Genomic DNA, 16,070 nt, shown 5'->3' with positions numbered 1-16,070 from the left:
TTTAATTTCATATGCATGTATTTTTTTCAAAAGAGAAAAAAAAAAGAAAGATAGAAAATGAAATGATGGATCCAACCAGTTTTTCATGGCTTCTTTGATAGTGTTCATGGGGCATGCACTAAATCAAAATCTTTCCAAATTTTGAGTTGCAGCGTAGTGGGCTCCTCTTGAAGCAATTTGCCAAATTGTGTATGGTACAGTCTCACTTCTATGAGAACCTCATTCATTAGTACACTGCACACTTCAAATTAATACTCTAGCTACCACGTAATAATTATTCAAAATCTTTTTTCATATACTCCAAAATATATGAGGAAGTAGAGAGTCGATAGAATATTTGTACAATGTGTACAATGAAGATTTAGGAATGTCCGATTCAGTATTAGAGATATATCCATTAGTATTATCTTTTTCTATCAATTGAAGTTTTTGAAATGAGTGGTATCATGACATGGTAATAGAATTCTAGATCCGAAAAGTCAAGAATTCGATTTTTGGTGAATCCAAAATCTATAGATGATGTTTATTTTTTAACTCAATAACCTATTGTACACATTGTATAAATATTCCATTGGCTCTCTACCAGGACTCAAAATATATTTACTTAATTCAAATTTATTATTTATACCCTCACTCTCATAATTTATACAAAAATATTATGAAAATATATAAAATTAGTTACTAAATTAACTATTATATATATACATACACACACATAATTTATGCAAAAATATTAATTTATATTTCATACAATTTTTATGTGTATTTTATATTCCAATATTTAATTTATATGAGATTATTTTAATAATTAATTTTTAATATACACATAATAATATAATTGTAATATATATATATATTACTCCAAAGTAAATAACTTAAAATGTTTTTAAAATACACACTGTATATATATGTACAATGTACTTATACTTACCATAATATATATATGAATTGGTATTGTTTATATAAAAATGTTCTTGCATGAAAATGATAATTAAAATAAATAAGCTAATGAAATATATGAGAACTAGGGGTGTACATGGCTCGGCCCGGCTCGAAGACTCGGTCCAGTCCCAAACACTTTAGGGGTTAATTTAGTGTGATTTTATCGGGTTTAGGGTTGGGTAAGGGTCTCAAAGATAGACCCGGTCATTATTTTGGGTCGGGTCCGGGCCATAGCTCGGGTCACCCGAATTCGGCCCGGTGGCCCGATCATCATACACGATTAATATTTTGTGTTATTAGTAATGGATGATGGCTATTCTTATATAGAATTTAAATATTGTAAACCTTAATATTTTGTGTTATTAGTCATTTATAAGATTATAAGTTAATGTTTTATGTTTAAAATGCATAAGACTTTAGACAAATGTATAATATTGTGTTATTTGTATTGATTTAAATATTTGGTGTTAGACAATATTAGTATTGATTATGGTTACGCTATAATTTTAGAGAATGGTTGGTTCTTGTTATATTTTTTTAAGTGAATTTTACTATGTGAATTGTGAAATAAAGGTTGGAGATCAGGTGATTTTTACATGCTAAAGACCCGATTTTCACCCGATTTTTACCCGGTCCGAAGGTGCATAGGTTTTATCGGGTCTAGGATCGGATTATGGTCCAAAAATGAGACCCGATCTATATTTCGGATCGGATCTGGGTTAAGTCAAATCCGGTATGGCCCGGCCATATACACCCCTAATGAGAACCTTTTAAAGTGTTAATTTTACATAAAAGATTTGGATTGGACGTGATATGAGTAATTGACTAGTGTGAAGGGAATGTATGCGCATGCAAAGAAGTGAGTATGGCGGCTAAGGGGGCTTGGTCCTTCCTTAAGGTAAGGGGGTGAGTGGGGACTCAATGTTCCTCAAATCAAATAAATCTCATTCATTACCACTTGAAACAAAGATGGGGTCCCTTTTGTGCCATCAACTTGGGACACATTTAGTGGGACCAATCATGGCTTTTTGGCCTTTCCATTATTATTACTACTTCTACTATCAATTGAGCCTTGCCTTGGTTGGAGAATGATATCAAAAAAGTTAGCCTTGCCTTCTACAGAGTTTAGAAAGGTGATGCTACTTTTAGTGGGGCAGTCATATAACTTTAGGATTAATTAAGGTGAACGTCTCAATTAATATTAAGTTTAATTATTTGTTTGGTTTTTATAATTTTATTAGGGGTAAAGTATATTTTTTGTCTTAAAATTTGGCAAAATTTTTAAAAATACCCATAAGTTTTATTTTGTTTCAATTTTGTCCTAAAAATTTTTTATTTGCATCAAATATACTCTCGACGGCTAAATTTTCAAAAAAATTTAAGACCAATCAAACAATAATGCATGAAAATTATGCTTAATTTGCTTGTATTGAAGGTTGTTCTTATGAAATTGTTGTTGAATTGGTCTTACATTTTTTGAAAAATTAGCCGTCAGGGGTATATTTGATGCAAATCGAAAATTTTTGAGACAAAATTGAAACAAAATAAAACTTAGTGGTATTTTTAAAATTTTTGTCAAACTTCAGGGACAAAAAATATACTTTACCTTTTTATTAAATTTATAATTATATTTTTATATTTTTTAATTGAGTCTTTATATTATTTTTTATAAAATAAAGTATAAGGGAATAACGTTTTTTTCTAAACAACGTAAATAATATAAAAAAAAAAAAGAAAGTTGTTTTTTATTTTAAAATTCAAATTTTGAATTAATTAGGTTTATTCGTGTTTAGTGGACTCAGGAGTTCGAATTCCGTCTTGTGCACTTAAGCTGATTTTGGGGTTCATCAAAGATCGAACTCTTGACCTTTCGAATCTAGAGCTCTAATACTATGTCATAAAACCACTCATCCCAAAAGTTTAAGCTGATAGAAAAAGGTAACACTAATAGTTATATCTCTAATACTGAATCGGACATCTCTAAACCTCTATTGTACACATTGTACAGATATTCCATTGGCTCTCTATACTTCCTCATTCTTAAATGGAGTTCAGTATCATCGGCGGATTAGTTTTTGGCCTACCAATGAGTTGGGAAATACCATGAGAAACCAAAATGTTTCGTGAACTTAGGATGTAGCCCATTGTTTACATTATTCACAATCTCCAATATCTACTACCTAATGGAATTGTTTTTATAATTAGATAATTTCTAGCGTAAAAAATATTAGAATTAACTGAATATCTTTTTATAAATTAAAAGTATTCATAATTAAAAATCTAATTAAATTTACTGCGTATATTTTGGAAAAAATATTTTATTAATTTAAATATTTTTGATATAAAAATGATCTCATTATAAAATTAAAAATAATATAAAAATTTAATTAAAAATTTAATAAAAGTATAAAAATTAATAGAGTAATTAAACTATAATATTATTATTACTACTTGAATATTTCAAATGTTTAACATATTTTTTCAAACATATATTGATTTTGTCTCTTGAAATTGTATCGAAGATGGGTAGTTTTATTGAATGAGACATTTGAAGCAAAGTAGGTTGACCAATATGTATATTATTTTGATGGATATTAATTAATAGTGACTGTATATTGCAATGAGAATATATATTTTTGTGTGTGGTTGAAGAATAAATTGCAATGCTTGCGTGTTGAAGAGCGAAGAAGAGAGTGAGTTTGGTGGGTGCGCGTGCATGATAATGGTGGATGCCAGCCACAACAATAACATTTATTGATGACGCCATACCATTTTGCATCAAACTGCAAAATCTTCATTCTGAACTCACATTTTTTCATCATTGCATTCATTTCTTCCTTCCATTATTATTTACCATTTACTTTTTTACTATATATGTCCCAGCCACCCAGTTTTTTTCTATTTCTTTATATGAGTTTAATTTTGGTCTAGTGATAATATAAAACGTTTTACATAGTTATCGTATAATTACATCTATTTTTTTAAATGATTATTTATGTAGTTAATGTAAAATATATTTATTTTTATTTATGTGATGTTATATAATTAAATGTACATATAAAATAATTTTATATTCACAATGCATCAAAATTATTTTTTTATATTTAAAGAAATTTATATATATTACCATCTTAACCAATGTATCCCTATTTTTAAAATTTATTACTAAAATATTATTTTTAAATTATTTATCTAGATGTCACATTTTTTTTTCTCTAAAATTAGGAGTGAGATTTGAATTCGTGACCTTCAATAAGTATAAGAAAATTATACTATTTGAATTATTCATGGGCTAAATGCCTAAATGTGACCATTTTACTGTAATGACATCTATTAATTTTATTTCGTTTTGTTAGATAAACAATGACTTTCGTAAATAATATAAATAATAAATTTTAAAATTGGTCCAATAAAATAAAAAACACACTATACCCCTACACAAATCACGAAAATCACAAATAAAAAAAAAGTTACCATATACGTAATTGCATTGTTTATTAAATTCATTATCTAACTATATTTTTCAATTTTATTTTGTGTGCTGATTAGGAGGTACTTATGCGGTGTGCGTTCCTCATTAGGAAAACGCTAAAATAAAAAGAATTGACGTAGTTCTATCATCCACATGCAACAAATTATTATGATATATTCGAAAATCAACTAAAAATAACTGTCAAATCAATTACTATTTTAATTTGTATATATTTACAATCGATTTTCACATATTTTTACTATATATTTTATATAAATAACTAATTTTGTGTGTATAATATATAATATGATTAATTAATATTTTTTGTACATATATATGTATGTGCCTGTATGCCTTCTTATACTAATTGAGAGAGGAATTGAAGCTAAGCATGTGTAAGTGTAATGTTGATTATATAATATATATTAATTATTATGGTGAGTTATTGATATAATGTTGAGAATACTGGTAAATTGAAAGTGAAGGAGAGCAACAATATGATGAAGGAGTTAGTTTAAGATGTCGGCATAGACTTGCTACCAAAACTTGCTCTAAAAGACCATGAAACCACTAATTACTCCCTTTTACTTCAAAGTTACTGTTACTTCTATATGAAACATACATTATCATCCAAATCTACTTTATGTCCCACAATGTACTAGTTACTACCTAGAAATTAAAATTACATAATCAACCATAATTATTATTTATACATATAATAAATATTATTGAACAACTTGATGGGTAGCATAATGAATGATATTGAAATTAATTTTAATATACTGATAATATAATATTATACAATTATTTAATTAAACTAGTACATTTAAATATTTTTTTAAATAATAATTTTTTTTATTGATGTGATTAACAATATATACAAGATGGAAAAGTATATGGAACCAACTTTAAATAAGACAAAAATAGAATAACTTAATTAATTATAAATATGATTAGATTAATACCAAAAAAAAAACAACAAGAATTAGTGAACAATAGTAAAATAATTTCTTCATAGTGATATTTTTTATAGAGATAGGAGAAAAAATTCACATGGATATAGTAAATCTTGCTTGGGCTGCTTTAATGGTAGTTTTCACATTTTTCCTTTCTCTTGTAGTATGGGAAAGAAGTGGACTTTAAAGGTACGACTAATTGGGGTGGGGATCCAACTGTATCAATTGTTTTCTAGCTGGGTTATTAAATTTTTCTATTGAATATTTTTTATTTCACTTCCTTTTAATTAATACCATACCAATTCCTTTAATTCAAATATATCCTTATAATATAAAAGGATTAATCGTAGAAATTAGTCGTATAAATAGAATAAATAAATAGAATAGTATTGAATAGTATTCAATTTGAGAAGAGAATTTTTATAGAGGATTTCGAATAGATTCGAAATTTAATAGATTAATAAAATCTATAAATCTGAATATATTACTCCTATTGAATATTCAAATTCATTTTTCTATTACTATCTTTTTTATTTTGTGATTTTATTCTATAAATTTAATTATATTAAATTGATAAATTTTGAAAGTTGAATTCAATTTCTATTTTGTATTTTCCTGCTTTTATTCTATCTATTTCATTTCAATATCTGTTCTATAACTATTCTATAACTATATATCTATATAGTTAGACTTCTATTTAGTTATACTTATATACTAATATATACTTATATTATATATTATATAATTTCTCGACCTCTTTTAGTATTTAGGATTTTGTTCTTCTTTCTCTGTGAATAGGATTTTCTTGTTTATAGATTTTTTATATCTGATTTTTCATTTGGAAAGTTGGAAATTGTTTTATTTATTTATGATTTAAATTGTAACGTGAATCACGGAAACTGATAAATATAGTAATTAGTAATTAATAATTAGTTTTAATTAGTAATATAGTAATTAGTAATTAATAATTAATTATAAATATAGTAATTAGTAATTAGTTTTATTTATTTATTTATTCACACTCCTTCTCTTTCTAAATATCTAAAACATGATAAATCATAAAACAAATCTAGAACCATCTAATTTACAAAGAAAAGAAACATTTTAATATCTAACATAACCACCATTCACATAAAAATTTTGAATTTACCCAAAGACATTTGGCTAGTTTTTGGCTGGAACCATCTTAGTTCTCTAGCATTATTGATACAAGATTAGTTATTTGTATAAATTCTTTTATATGAACAATACATACAAATTAAATTTTAATTTATCATAACCCCAAGCTTTTCAAGACTAATCACTACTTGGAAGAGAAAGAAAATCCTTTTTTCTTTTATTTTTAAATTTGGATGCTGACATGGTTAGCATACAAGTCCATGCATGCTTTGAGATAAATACATGAAACAATTTGGTAAAATAATGATAATGCCACCTTAATACATGAAACTGCATGAAGAATAAAAATGATTTGTAGTGCTTTTCATTTCACGTACGGGCCTCAGCTCCCTCATTCCAGGATATTCTCATTATTTTTCTGCCACGCCTGATTTTATTTTATTTTATTTCAATTTTAATTTTAATTTTAATTTCCTCTTGTAGCATTAAATTGTTCTTCAACATGCCCATCAATATTTAATTGTTTTTTCTTTCCTCTTATTTTCAATTATGATTTAGCCCTTGTTCTCTTAGAAATAGACAAAGATGTCTCCATCAATAGAGGTGTTTTTCACTTTTCCATTATGCAGTGACCATTATCAAACAAGTCCCAAGTGATTGGGCTTTTTATTATTTCTAATTTTACTTTTTGGCTACTAATTGCTTTGCTAACCTCTCTAGCTAGATAATTTTTATATTGTAATAATGAAAATTTAATAAATTACTCATCAGATTAGAGAAGTACATAAATAACTCAGTATATTAATAAATTTATTAAACCACTATTTCACCTAAGAAGTCTCACGACTCACAAATTGTTGCTTTGGAAAATACAAGAAGAAAATGAAAAAGTGAGTTCACATATGAGTGCTGAAATAATTTTTGAGACGGAGATAATATTAAAGTTGAAATGAGGTAAATAAAGAACATCATCAAAAACTAAAGATGGTGAAAATTGAACAAAGCCTTTATAAGAAACAGTAGTTTGAGAACCATTTGGTAAATAAACAATAATAGAAAAAATTTGTGTGTAAAAAATAAACCAAGACAAATTTGATGTAATGTGATATGTGACACCAGAATCAATGATCCAAGTATTCAAGAGTAAATCTCTATTTGAAAAATTGTTAATAATAAAAAAAAGTATTGAAAGAACAAAGATAATGAGTAGTTGGATTTGAACAAAAGCTCAAGTGGATTCGAAAGACGAGTTTTTTCATTGGAAGGAAGTGACATGAAAAAAAAGTGTTGGGTTGACGAAAGATTCAAAAGATGCTCCTCATGAAGTTGCTCGTGTGCCCTTTTTCCTTGACCTAGAACAAAGTAGGGAGGTTGATTATTCATAGTAAAAGGTGAAGTTGAAGGGATTTTCAGTAGAGTTTAAGAGGAACTCTGATACCATAATGAAACGGAAAAAGTACATAAAAAGTATGTAAGGATAATAAAATTGTGAAAGAATAAGGATAAATAAAGATAAGATAAAAATAAGATAATAATAAAGACTAAAATTATAATTGAATTTGTGTATTCTGTTGAACTGAATTTGTGGACCATAAGACTTCTTTATTATTGTCATGGACTAAAGTAAAAAAGCGGTTTAATAAAATTTAACTATTATTTAAATGAAAAAATATTAATTTTTTTTATAATTTATCAAATTATTGTCGATAATATATAATACAATATAATCAATTATATTATTTATAAGATCGACAATAACTTACTTTTTTTTTAAGACATTTTAGACGAGGAATATTATATATATTATTTTTGTGCATATATATATATACTTTGGTATTAAAAATAATTTTAAAAATTAGAAAAAATAAAAAATTTATTTTATATCATAATAAAAAGAGGTGTGTACATAATTTCTCATCTTAAACCTAGTAATGTAGTAGCTCTAATTAAAATGGCTTTATATATTACCTCTACACAAAGCTCAAAATAATTGATGTCTTGCAAAAACAACAATAAGACACGTATATCTAGCTAGTTAGCTCGAGTTTATGATTATGTTTCTATTTTTTTTTAGAATTATCATTCAAAGATATTCTAATACGTTGAATAATTTGACTCATGAAATCAAATTTCTTGGAATGAACAAGGCACACTCAACGGTGACCAAATCTTAATTTTCTTTGTGATTGTGAAAAGAAGTGAATGATATGGTTTGAAGTTTGGACACAATTATGTTTAGCATTTCCCATCATCAATTCAACCAATTATTCTTCTAGTCAAATTAGCCCCACACACCCTTCAAACTTCGATTCAATTTAATTAGTTAATCTACTTTAAGCTAAAATCCTTATTATTAATAGCAAAACACAACAGCATATAGTAAAAACTCTTAGTTAGTAGCTAAAACTAACCTTGTCTAAAATATTTATATGGTCCCCGCCCTCAAACCTTTAATATGTATGGATTATTATTATATAAGGTAAACTCTAATAATAGTCTTTTGCTTGTGAATATCAATTAATGTTCTAAGTAAGTATGTCCTCTTTCAATAATCTCATTTGGGTAAATAAAAATACGGAAAAAGCTAACTCACTGTTCTTATTCTTATTCTTAATGTAGTAATATGAAGATGCTAGGTATTTCTGTGACAAAGCAACAATGTCCATTAATTTCTGTTTGCTGTTCCTATCATTGAATTCCGGATTTATTCGTAAAAAAAATACTGCTAAGGAGTCAATGGTCTAAGCATACAATGTGTACAATGAGTTAAATCTTTAGGGTTCACCAAGAATCGAACTCTTAACCTTTCGGATCTAGAACTCTAATACCATATCATGAAACCACTCATCCCAAAAGCGTAACTTGACAGGACAATGTAATACTAATAGTCATATCTCTAATACTTCCTAAACCTCCATTGTACGACTTAGGCCATTGGCTCCCTATGTTTATTCATAAAAAAAATTACAAATTGACAAGAAATGTTGTAATTATGGAATATTGAATGAAGTTTATTGAAAGAAAATAATATTGGTGCATATAATTCAGTTGATTTTGGCTACAATGATGATTCTTGGTTCCAACACCCGCATGCTCTCTTGTATTCTAAACACCCCTTCACTTCTTCCTACACTCACTCTAATTCTTTTTTTTCACCTATAAATCCCAACCACCCCTTAATCCATTCTCTCACTTAGCTTCAATTCCACCTCAACACTCAAAAACAAACACCATTATGGCACTGTCTGGCTTTGAAGGCTTTGAGAAACGCTTGGAGCTCCATTTCTTCACAACAACAACAACCTTCCATTATTTGGGTCTAAGAACCCTTGACTTTGATCAATGCATAAACCAAACCCTCCAAGCCGTGCAATGCACGGTGGTTTCCGCCGTCGGTAACTCCTTCTTCGACGCCTATGTCCTCTCGGAATCAAGCCTCTTCGTGTACCCAACGAAGATCATAATCAAAACATGCGGCACCACACAGCTGCTGAAATCGATTCAACCATTGATTTTCTATGCTGACACCCAACTTGGGTTCACCCTGAGGTCGTGCCGTTACACGAGGGGAAGCTTCATATTCCCAAGCTCACAACCTTTCCCTCACACAAGCTTTAAGGACGAGGTGTCCTACTTGGAGGACACCCTCCCTCCAACGCTTCATAACCGTAAAGCCTCCATAATGCCCTCTAAGTCCTCCTCACATGCGTGGCACGTGTTCACTGCCACTTATTACCAACAACCGCACAAGCCCTACACCTTGGAGATCTGCATGACGGATCTTGACCCGAATTCGGCCCGAAAATTCTTCCGTCCTAGTAATGACGGAAAAACCGGTGACTCCGCCGGAAGAGAAATGACGGAGTTCACCGGGATCGATCAGATCAACCAGGAGGCGCTCATTTGCGACTTCGCGTTCGATCCGTGCGGTTACTCCATGAACGCCATGCATGGGGAGTGGTACTCTACCATCCACGTCACTCCTGAAGACGGTTACAGCTACGCGAGTTTCGAGTGCGTGGGGTCCACCAATAACGGAATGGAGATAGACGTGGCTCACGTTTTCAGGAAGGTCATTCAGATTTTCCGACCGGGTACTATGTCCGTTTCGATAACCTCCGCTGGCGGCGATTTGCGGAGGAGGGTGGTGAGTGCGGTGGAGGCTATGGGGTTCAAACGCAGAAGTTGCGCCACGGATGAGTTCCCTGAAGCAGGTAGCGTTGTCTTTCAAACTTTCACGGCGATTCGCCGGAAAAAGAAAGAGGTTAATTAATTTAGAGCTTAATTAGTTGAAAGAAAAATAGGGGTGGTGACGTGGCCTAATGATCGGTTATTATGGATGATGAATATTATTGCGTTGACTTGTTTAGGAAGCTTTTTCTTTTTTTTAGGATAAATTCCTAGGTGTTAATTAGAACAAGAAAAGAAAACTAAGGTGGTGGTGTTATATTTTATTTATATTTAATTTCTAACTCTGGGCTGAGGTTTGTGGATTTTGTTACTTGTTTTTTTCAATGTAATAAGTGACACGTTTAAATATGAATGAAGGATAACATCGTCACTATTATTATTAATCTCCTTAATATTTTTTTCCTTCATTTATTAGAGAGATATGGTATGAAAAAAAAAAAGAATTAAAGGGGTAGCTTAGTGAGGTTAGAGTGGAGGAGGTTGAGGAATTGAATGATATTCATCATCATAATGCACCCCACTTAGGGTTGTCACGCCTAAGATTTTTGAAGATGTGTGTGTAGTAGTGAGTGAGTGGGTGTAAAAGTGCTCTCGTCTTATTCATTCTTGCATTACTTGATGAGGTTTATATATATATCTGAAAATTATTAATAAAGTTATTTAATGTAAGTGATATAAATTAATTGAAGAGAGTAAACATCTAATAATTCCTCATATATATATATATATATTGAACTTTTCGTTCATGCTTCTCTTTCTTTTTAAGAAATACCGACTAAAGAATAAGAATGTATGAATTCTTTTTTGCATGGCTATTCTCAGTCTGATTATGGATATATAGGGTTAAGTAAATTCGAATAGCTAATAAGAAAAACATTATTCATGGTCGTTATACATATAATTTACTTCACGAATAATTATAATTAACAATGCTATTATTTTCCTGCGATGCCGTGTCATCGCATTTGGATTTCATAAAAGCATTACTTTATAAGCTAAGTTGCACATGCATTATATATACATATTTATTTATATAGTAATTAGAGAAAAGGACAAATAGGTTCCTGATTTTTTGTCCCACGGATATTTTTGTTCCTGACTATTGAAAAATACTTTTAAGTTCCTGACTTTTACAAAACTTGGACGGATCAGTCCCTCCGTCCAAATGCCTCCGTGACTGATCCGTCCAAATTTTATGAAGGTCAGGAACTTAAAAGTATTTTTTAATGGTCAGGGACAAAAATATCCGTAAGGCAAAAGATCAGTGACCTATTTGTCCTTTTCTCTAATAATTAAGAAGAGCTGGTGGGGTGGTGGCACATTTTAGAAATATATCAACCTCCAAAAGTGGACTATTTAATTTATGGATATTATATCCAATATAATAGTGAAAAATAAAAATTAATATAAAAATGCAGAATATACCACACAAAAACCCACAAATTATAATAATAATAATTATTTTAAGTGTTAAAAAACGAATAATTTTTATAACTTGATAGCGATTAAGAAACTTAAAGTGCACGTGGCCATAATTGAATTTGGGTGACACGCCATATACAACCATATTAGAAGGGGGAAGTAGAAGACAAAAGTAGGAGACAGGTTAGAGAAGCAATAATAATGTTCCAAATTCCAAGCTGCTTTTTGGTAATTAATAAACTAGGAGATCTTCCAAAAAGGTTCATAATTAGTATACCTGTTTGTCAATAATACAAGCTACATATTATTTATATATAACCCGGGCCTATAATACAAATATATACATAATGATTTGTTGGGTGACATTAGTGTGCCTTTGTTTATTGACTCGTGAAATTAAAGGATAGTATGTACGGTTGGTATATATGTCAATGTAATAAGGATATTCTTCTTTTTCATATCTTCTTTGTGTACTGTTAATTATAGTTATTATTTCCTTAATAATTACTTATTAAGAGACGTGAATAACTCAATATGGGGTTTTCTTTTTTATATTTAATTTAAACATAATTTTGAAAATAATAATACTATTTATATACCAAAAACTTATTAATTATATGTATCTAAATTATTTTTTATTTGACAAAACAAGGAAACTGTAGTGTTGATTATTAAAAATATACTAATATCAAAATAACTAGTGTATATTTAGAGTTAGTTTGGATTGACTTTAAAAAAAAATATTTATTATTTTTTAAAAGATTTTTTTTAACTGACAAAAATTATTTTATATTTGGATAGACATTTTAAAAAAATTTTTCAAATATTAAAAATATCTTTTGTTTATGTTTTTTTTTTAAAAGGGACATATTGTTAGCTTTTAGAAAAATAAATAATTTATTTTTTAATAAAAATATTTTTTATAAAAGACGTATTTAAGTAAATTTTAAATTAAATAAAAATACTTTATTTTTTAAAAAAAGTAATTTTTTAACTCAAAAAACCAATCCAAATTAGTACTTATTATAAAAAATATACACATAGCTTAAAAAAAAACTTTCCGAACATGTATTTTTTTTTACATGTGAATATATATCGCTCAAATTATCAACAATATATATATATATATATATATATATATATATATATATATATATATATATATATATATATATATATATATTATCCTAAAAAATTCTCTCAACTAAACGAGTCAAATAGCATTATTCTCAATTAAGAGGCAACTCATTTGAAGGTTCATTTATATATTATTTTGTAAGGTAGAAATAGGGAGTTAGTTAGTGAAGTTAAGAAATAGTTCGTTAAACATTCTGTTTTGTTCTTTTAATTATTTTTTTTTTTTTTCAGAATTGAACGCTTATTACTAGTAGAACAAAAATGAGTTATAAAAACTTGTAATATTAATTCAAGCAATATAGAAGTTTTATTATTCAAAATCCATTTATCCCATTATTAGCATGTATTGAATTCCGATTTAACTCCAATCTTAATTCTTACCTATACCATATCATAGTAAGATGATTGATTACATAACAGTTGTCATGACTACTTTTCTGATTTCTGATCTCAATCACTTAACCTCAAGCTTTGCGGGTGACAAATTAAGCTTTTGGAATATTATTGCTCTGATTATAAATTTTGATACTTTAATATTATGAGGAGTTCTTTTCAGCAAGTAGCTGGTTTGCCCGAGAGGTTAAGGGGGAAGACTTAAGATCTTCTGCACATAAGTGCGCGTGGGTTCGAACCCCACAGCCAGCACTTTTGGCTTTTTGGTCTTAGCATATTTTTCGGATAATTTTTGGTTTTGTTGGGCTTCTCCATACTTGTATTTGGGCCATGTCAAAAATTGTTTGGCATCTTAAGCGGGCTTTATTAATAAAAACCTTGTTCTCCGTTTAGGAATTAAATTGTCTTAATGTACAAGACCAAAAACACAATGTTAATGTGGTTTACCCAAAAAAAATAATTGTGTTAATATCAATGTGTATTTTTCTTTTTCATATATGCGTTTATATAAGCAGGTGGAACATAAAAACTCAATTACTTAGGTGATAACCATAAATAAAATGGTGCAAGAAATTAAACAAATATTCGGTTTTGACAAGTCTAGACTACATTCAAAAGTTTTTTTTTTTATTGTTAACAGTATCTTTTAATTCAATAGGTTAGAAATTAATTCATTGTAAATCTAAATTTTATTTAAGAGTTTATTGTTGATTAATAGATTATTGTATGTATAAGACAAAATTTAAATTTCTACACTTACTTAAACGAATAAGTGAGTTAATTACTTGACCAATTCTAGTTAGTTTTCATTCAAAAGTTAGTAAATGAAATATGCAATGTAAGTAACTTGATAAGAATAAGATACCAAAAAGACCAAATGTTAGAGGGGGAAAAAATAAGGAGGGTTGGGTGATGATGCACTTTCAGGTTCCAGTGGCAATATGAGAAAGTCATATGGTGTGTTAGTTGGATGTAGGAAAGAAAATAGAAAAAAAGATGAAAAGAAAGAAAATAGAAAAAAAAAAGTTTTTTTTGTGCGTTATTTGGATATAGAGAAAATAGATAAAAAAAAAAAGTAGAGAGATTTTTTTTTGTTTAGATGAAAAAAAATGGTAAAAAAAAATATAAAAACATAAAATTATATTAATATCCTTATTTATATTATATATAAATTATAATTTATCAATAATAAAAGGTAAATATGTAATTTTATTAATGTTTGTATATTTTTCTCCATTTTCATCTCATTTTTAGATAAAAATATTTTAGTGAATTTCACACTATTTTTTTCTTTTTATTCTATTTTTTTTTCATCTAAACAATAAAAAATTTATTTTTTTTCTTTATCTATTTTTTCTCTTCCTATTTTTTTCCTTCAAATTCTCTCTATACAAACAATGTATTAGTGCTCTATGCACTGACTTCATTGTACTATTTATTATTTTAAGGCTGAAAATTGTTATTATTCAAGAGTTATTAGATTGAATAATATTATATATTTAAATTTTTTTATAAATTAAGTTTAATTAAATTAAATAATAAAATTTAAAATAATACTAATCAAAATTAATTTTTATTATGTTAGATTAATTTATTTAAATTTAGTTAACAAAAAAATTTAAATATATAATATTATTCTTATAATTTTCACTTCGCTTCCCCAAATAAAAGTGTCAACTAATTAAACTGCATCTGGAGATTAAATAATTATACATCAACCTTTTGTCTTATTATTAATCATATTTGTCACTTTTTTTTTCCCTATTAGTAATTTGACTAATCTTACTTAAGAAACTTGTCTATCTCTTTCACTATATATATATAAAAGTATAAAACTAACAAGAAAGCAACTTTGCCTATCTTAGCTTCCAACCAATCCGATATTATTTAAAGGAAGGTCTGAGTAAGATTTTCCTATTATAAGTAGAACTTTATAATTTTATTTTATTAAAAAAAATACCATTGAGGCAGTGTAATTTAGAAAAAATTACTAAAAATATTTATGAAGTTTACGAACGCCGATAAAAATACTTATAAACTAAGAAAATTAAAGCTGTATTTATAAAAGATGAATTTCGTACGACAAAAGTATCAAAAATTTAATTTTTTGTTGATTTTTTAATAAAATTTTTAAACTACCCCATCCTCAACATCAACTCACTTTTTCAACCTTTCATAACTCAACCTGCATCTTTAAAATTCTTGTTTTGGAGTCTGAAACTACTCCTACAAAAGATCAAGCTGAAATCAATGGTGGTGGAGGATCGGATCTCAACTGGTTCAGTCATAAGTTTACAACCCATACCCAAACTAAATCAATCAAACACCAAAAAATACTCAAAACATAAAAATTTTCAAATTTATTCATCCAATTTCAATTCACTTTAGCAAAACTAGAAGCAGAAACATCCATCAACCATAAAAATTCAACAAATTCC

At 27.9% G+C, this 16,070-nt stretch overlaps 1 protein-coding gene and 1 non-coding gene across 2 annotated transcripts; both read left to right on the top strand.

Moving 5' to 3' along the window:
* Positions 1-9,563: 9,563 nt before the first annotated feature.
* LOC112741120 (S-adenosylmethionine decarboxylase proenzyme 4-like) lies at positions 9,564-11,063 on the top strand. The gene has a single exon (XM_025789966.3). The coding sequence runs from the start codon at positions 9,725-9,727 to the stop codon at positions 10,760-10,762; it is 1,038 nt and encodes a 345-aa protein (XP_025645751.1). The 5' UTR covers positions 9,564-9,724; the 3' UTR covers positions 10,763-11,063.
* A 2,738-nt stretch (positions 11,064-13,801) lies between these two features.
* TRNAL-UAA (transfer RNA leucine (anticodon UAA)) lies at positions 13,802-13,884 on the top strand. Its single transcript has one exon. It is a non-coding gene; the product is annotated as a tRNA-Leu (tRNA).
* The last annotated feature ends 2,186 nt before the right edge of the window (positions 13,885-16,070 follow it).

This window comes from Arachis hypogaea, chromosome 14 (assembly GCF_003086295.3).
Source record: "Arachis hypogaea cultivar Tifrunner chromosome 14, arahy.Tifrunner.gnm2.J5K5, whole genome shotgun sequence".
NCBI lineage: Eukaryota > Viridiplantae > Streptophyta > Magnoliopsida > Fabales > Fabaceae > Arachis > Arachis hypogaea.
This window is presented reverse-complemented; position numbering and strand designations above follow the sequence as displayed.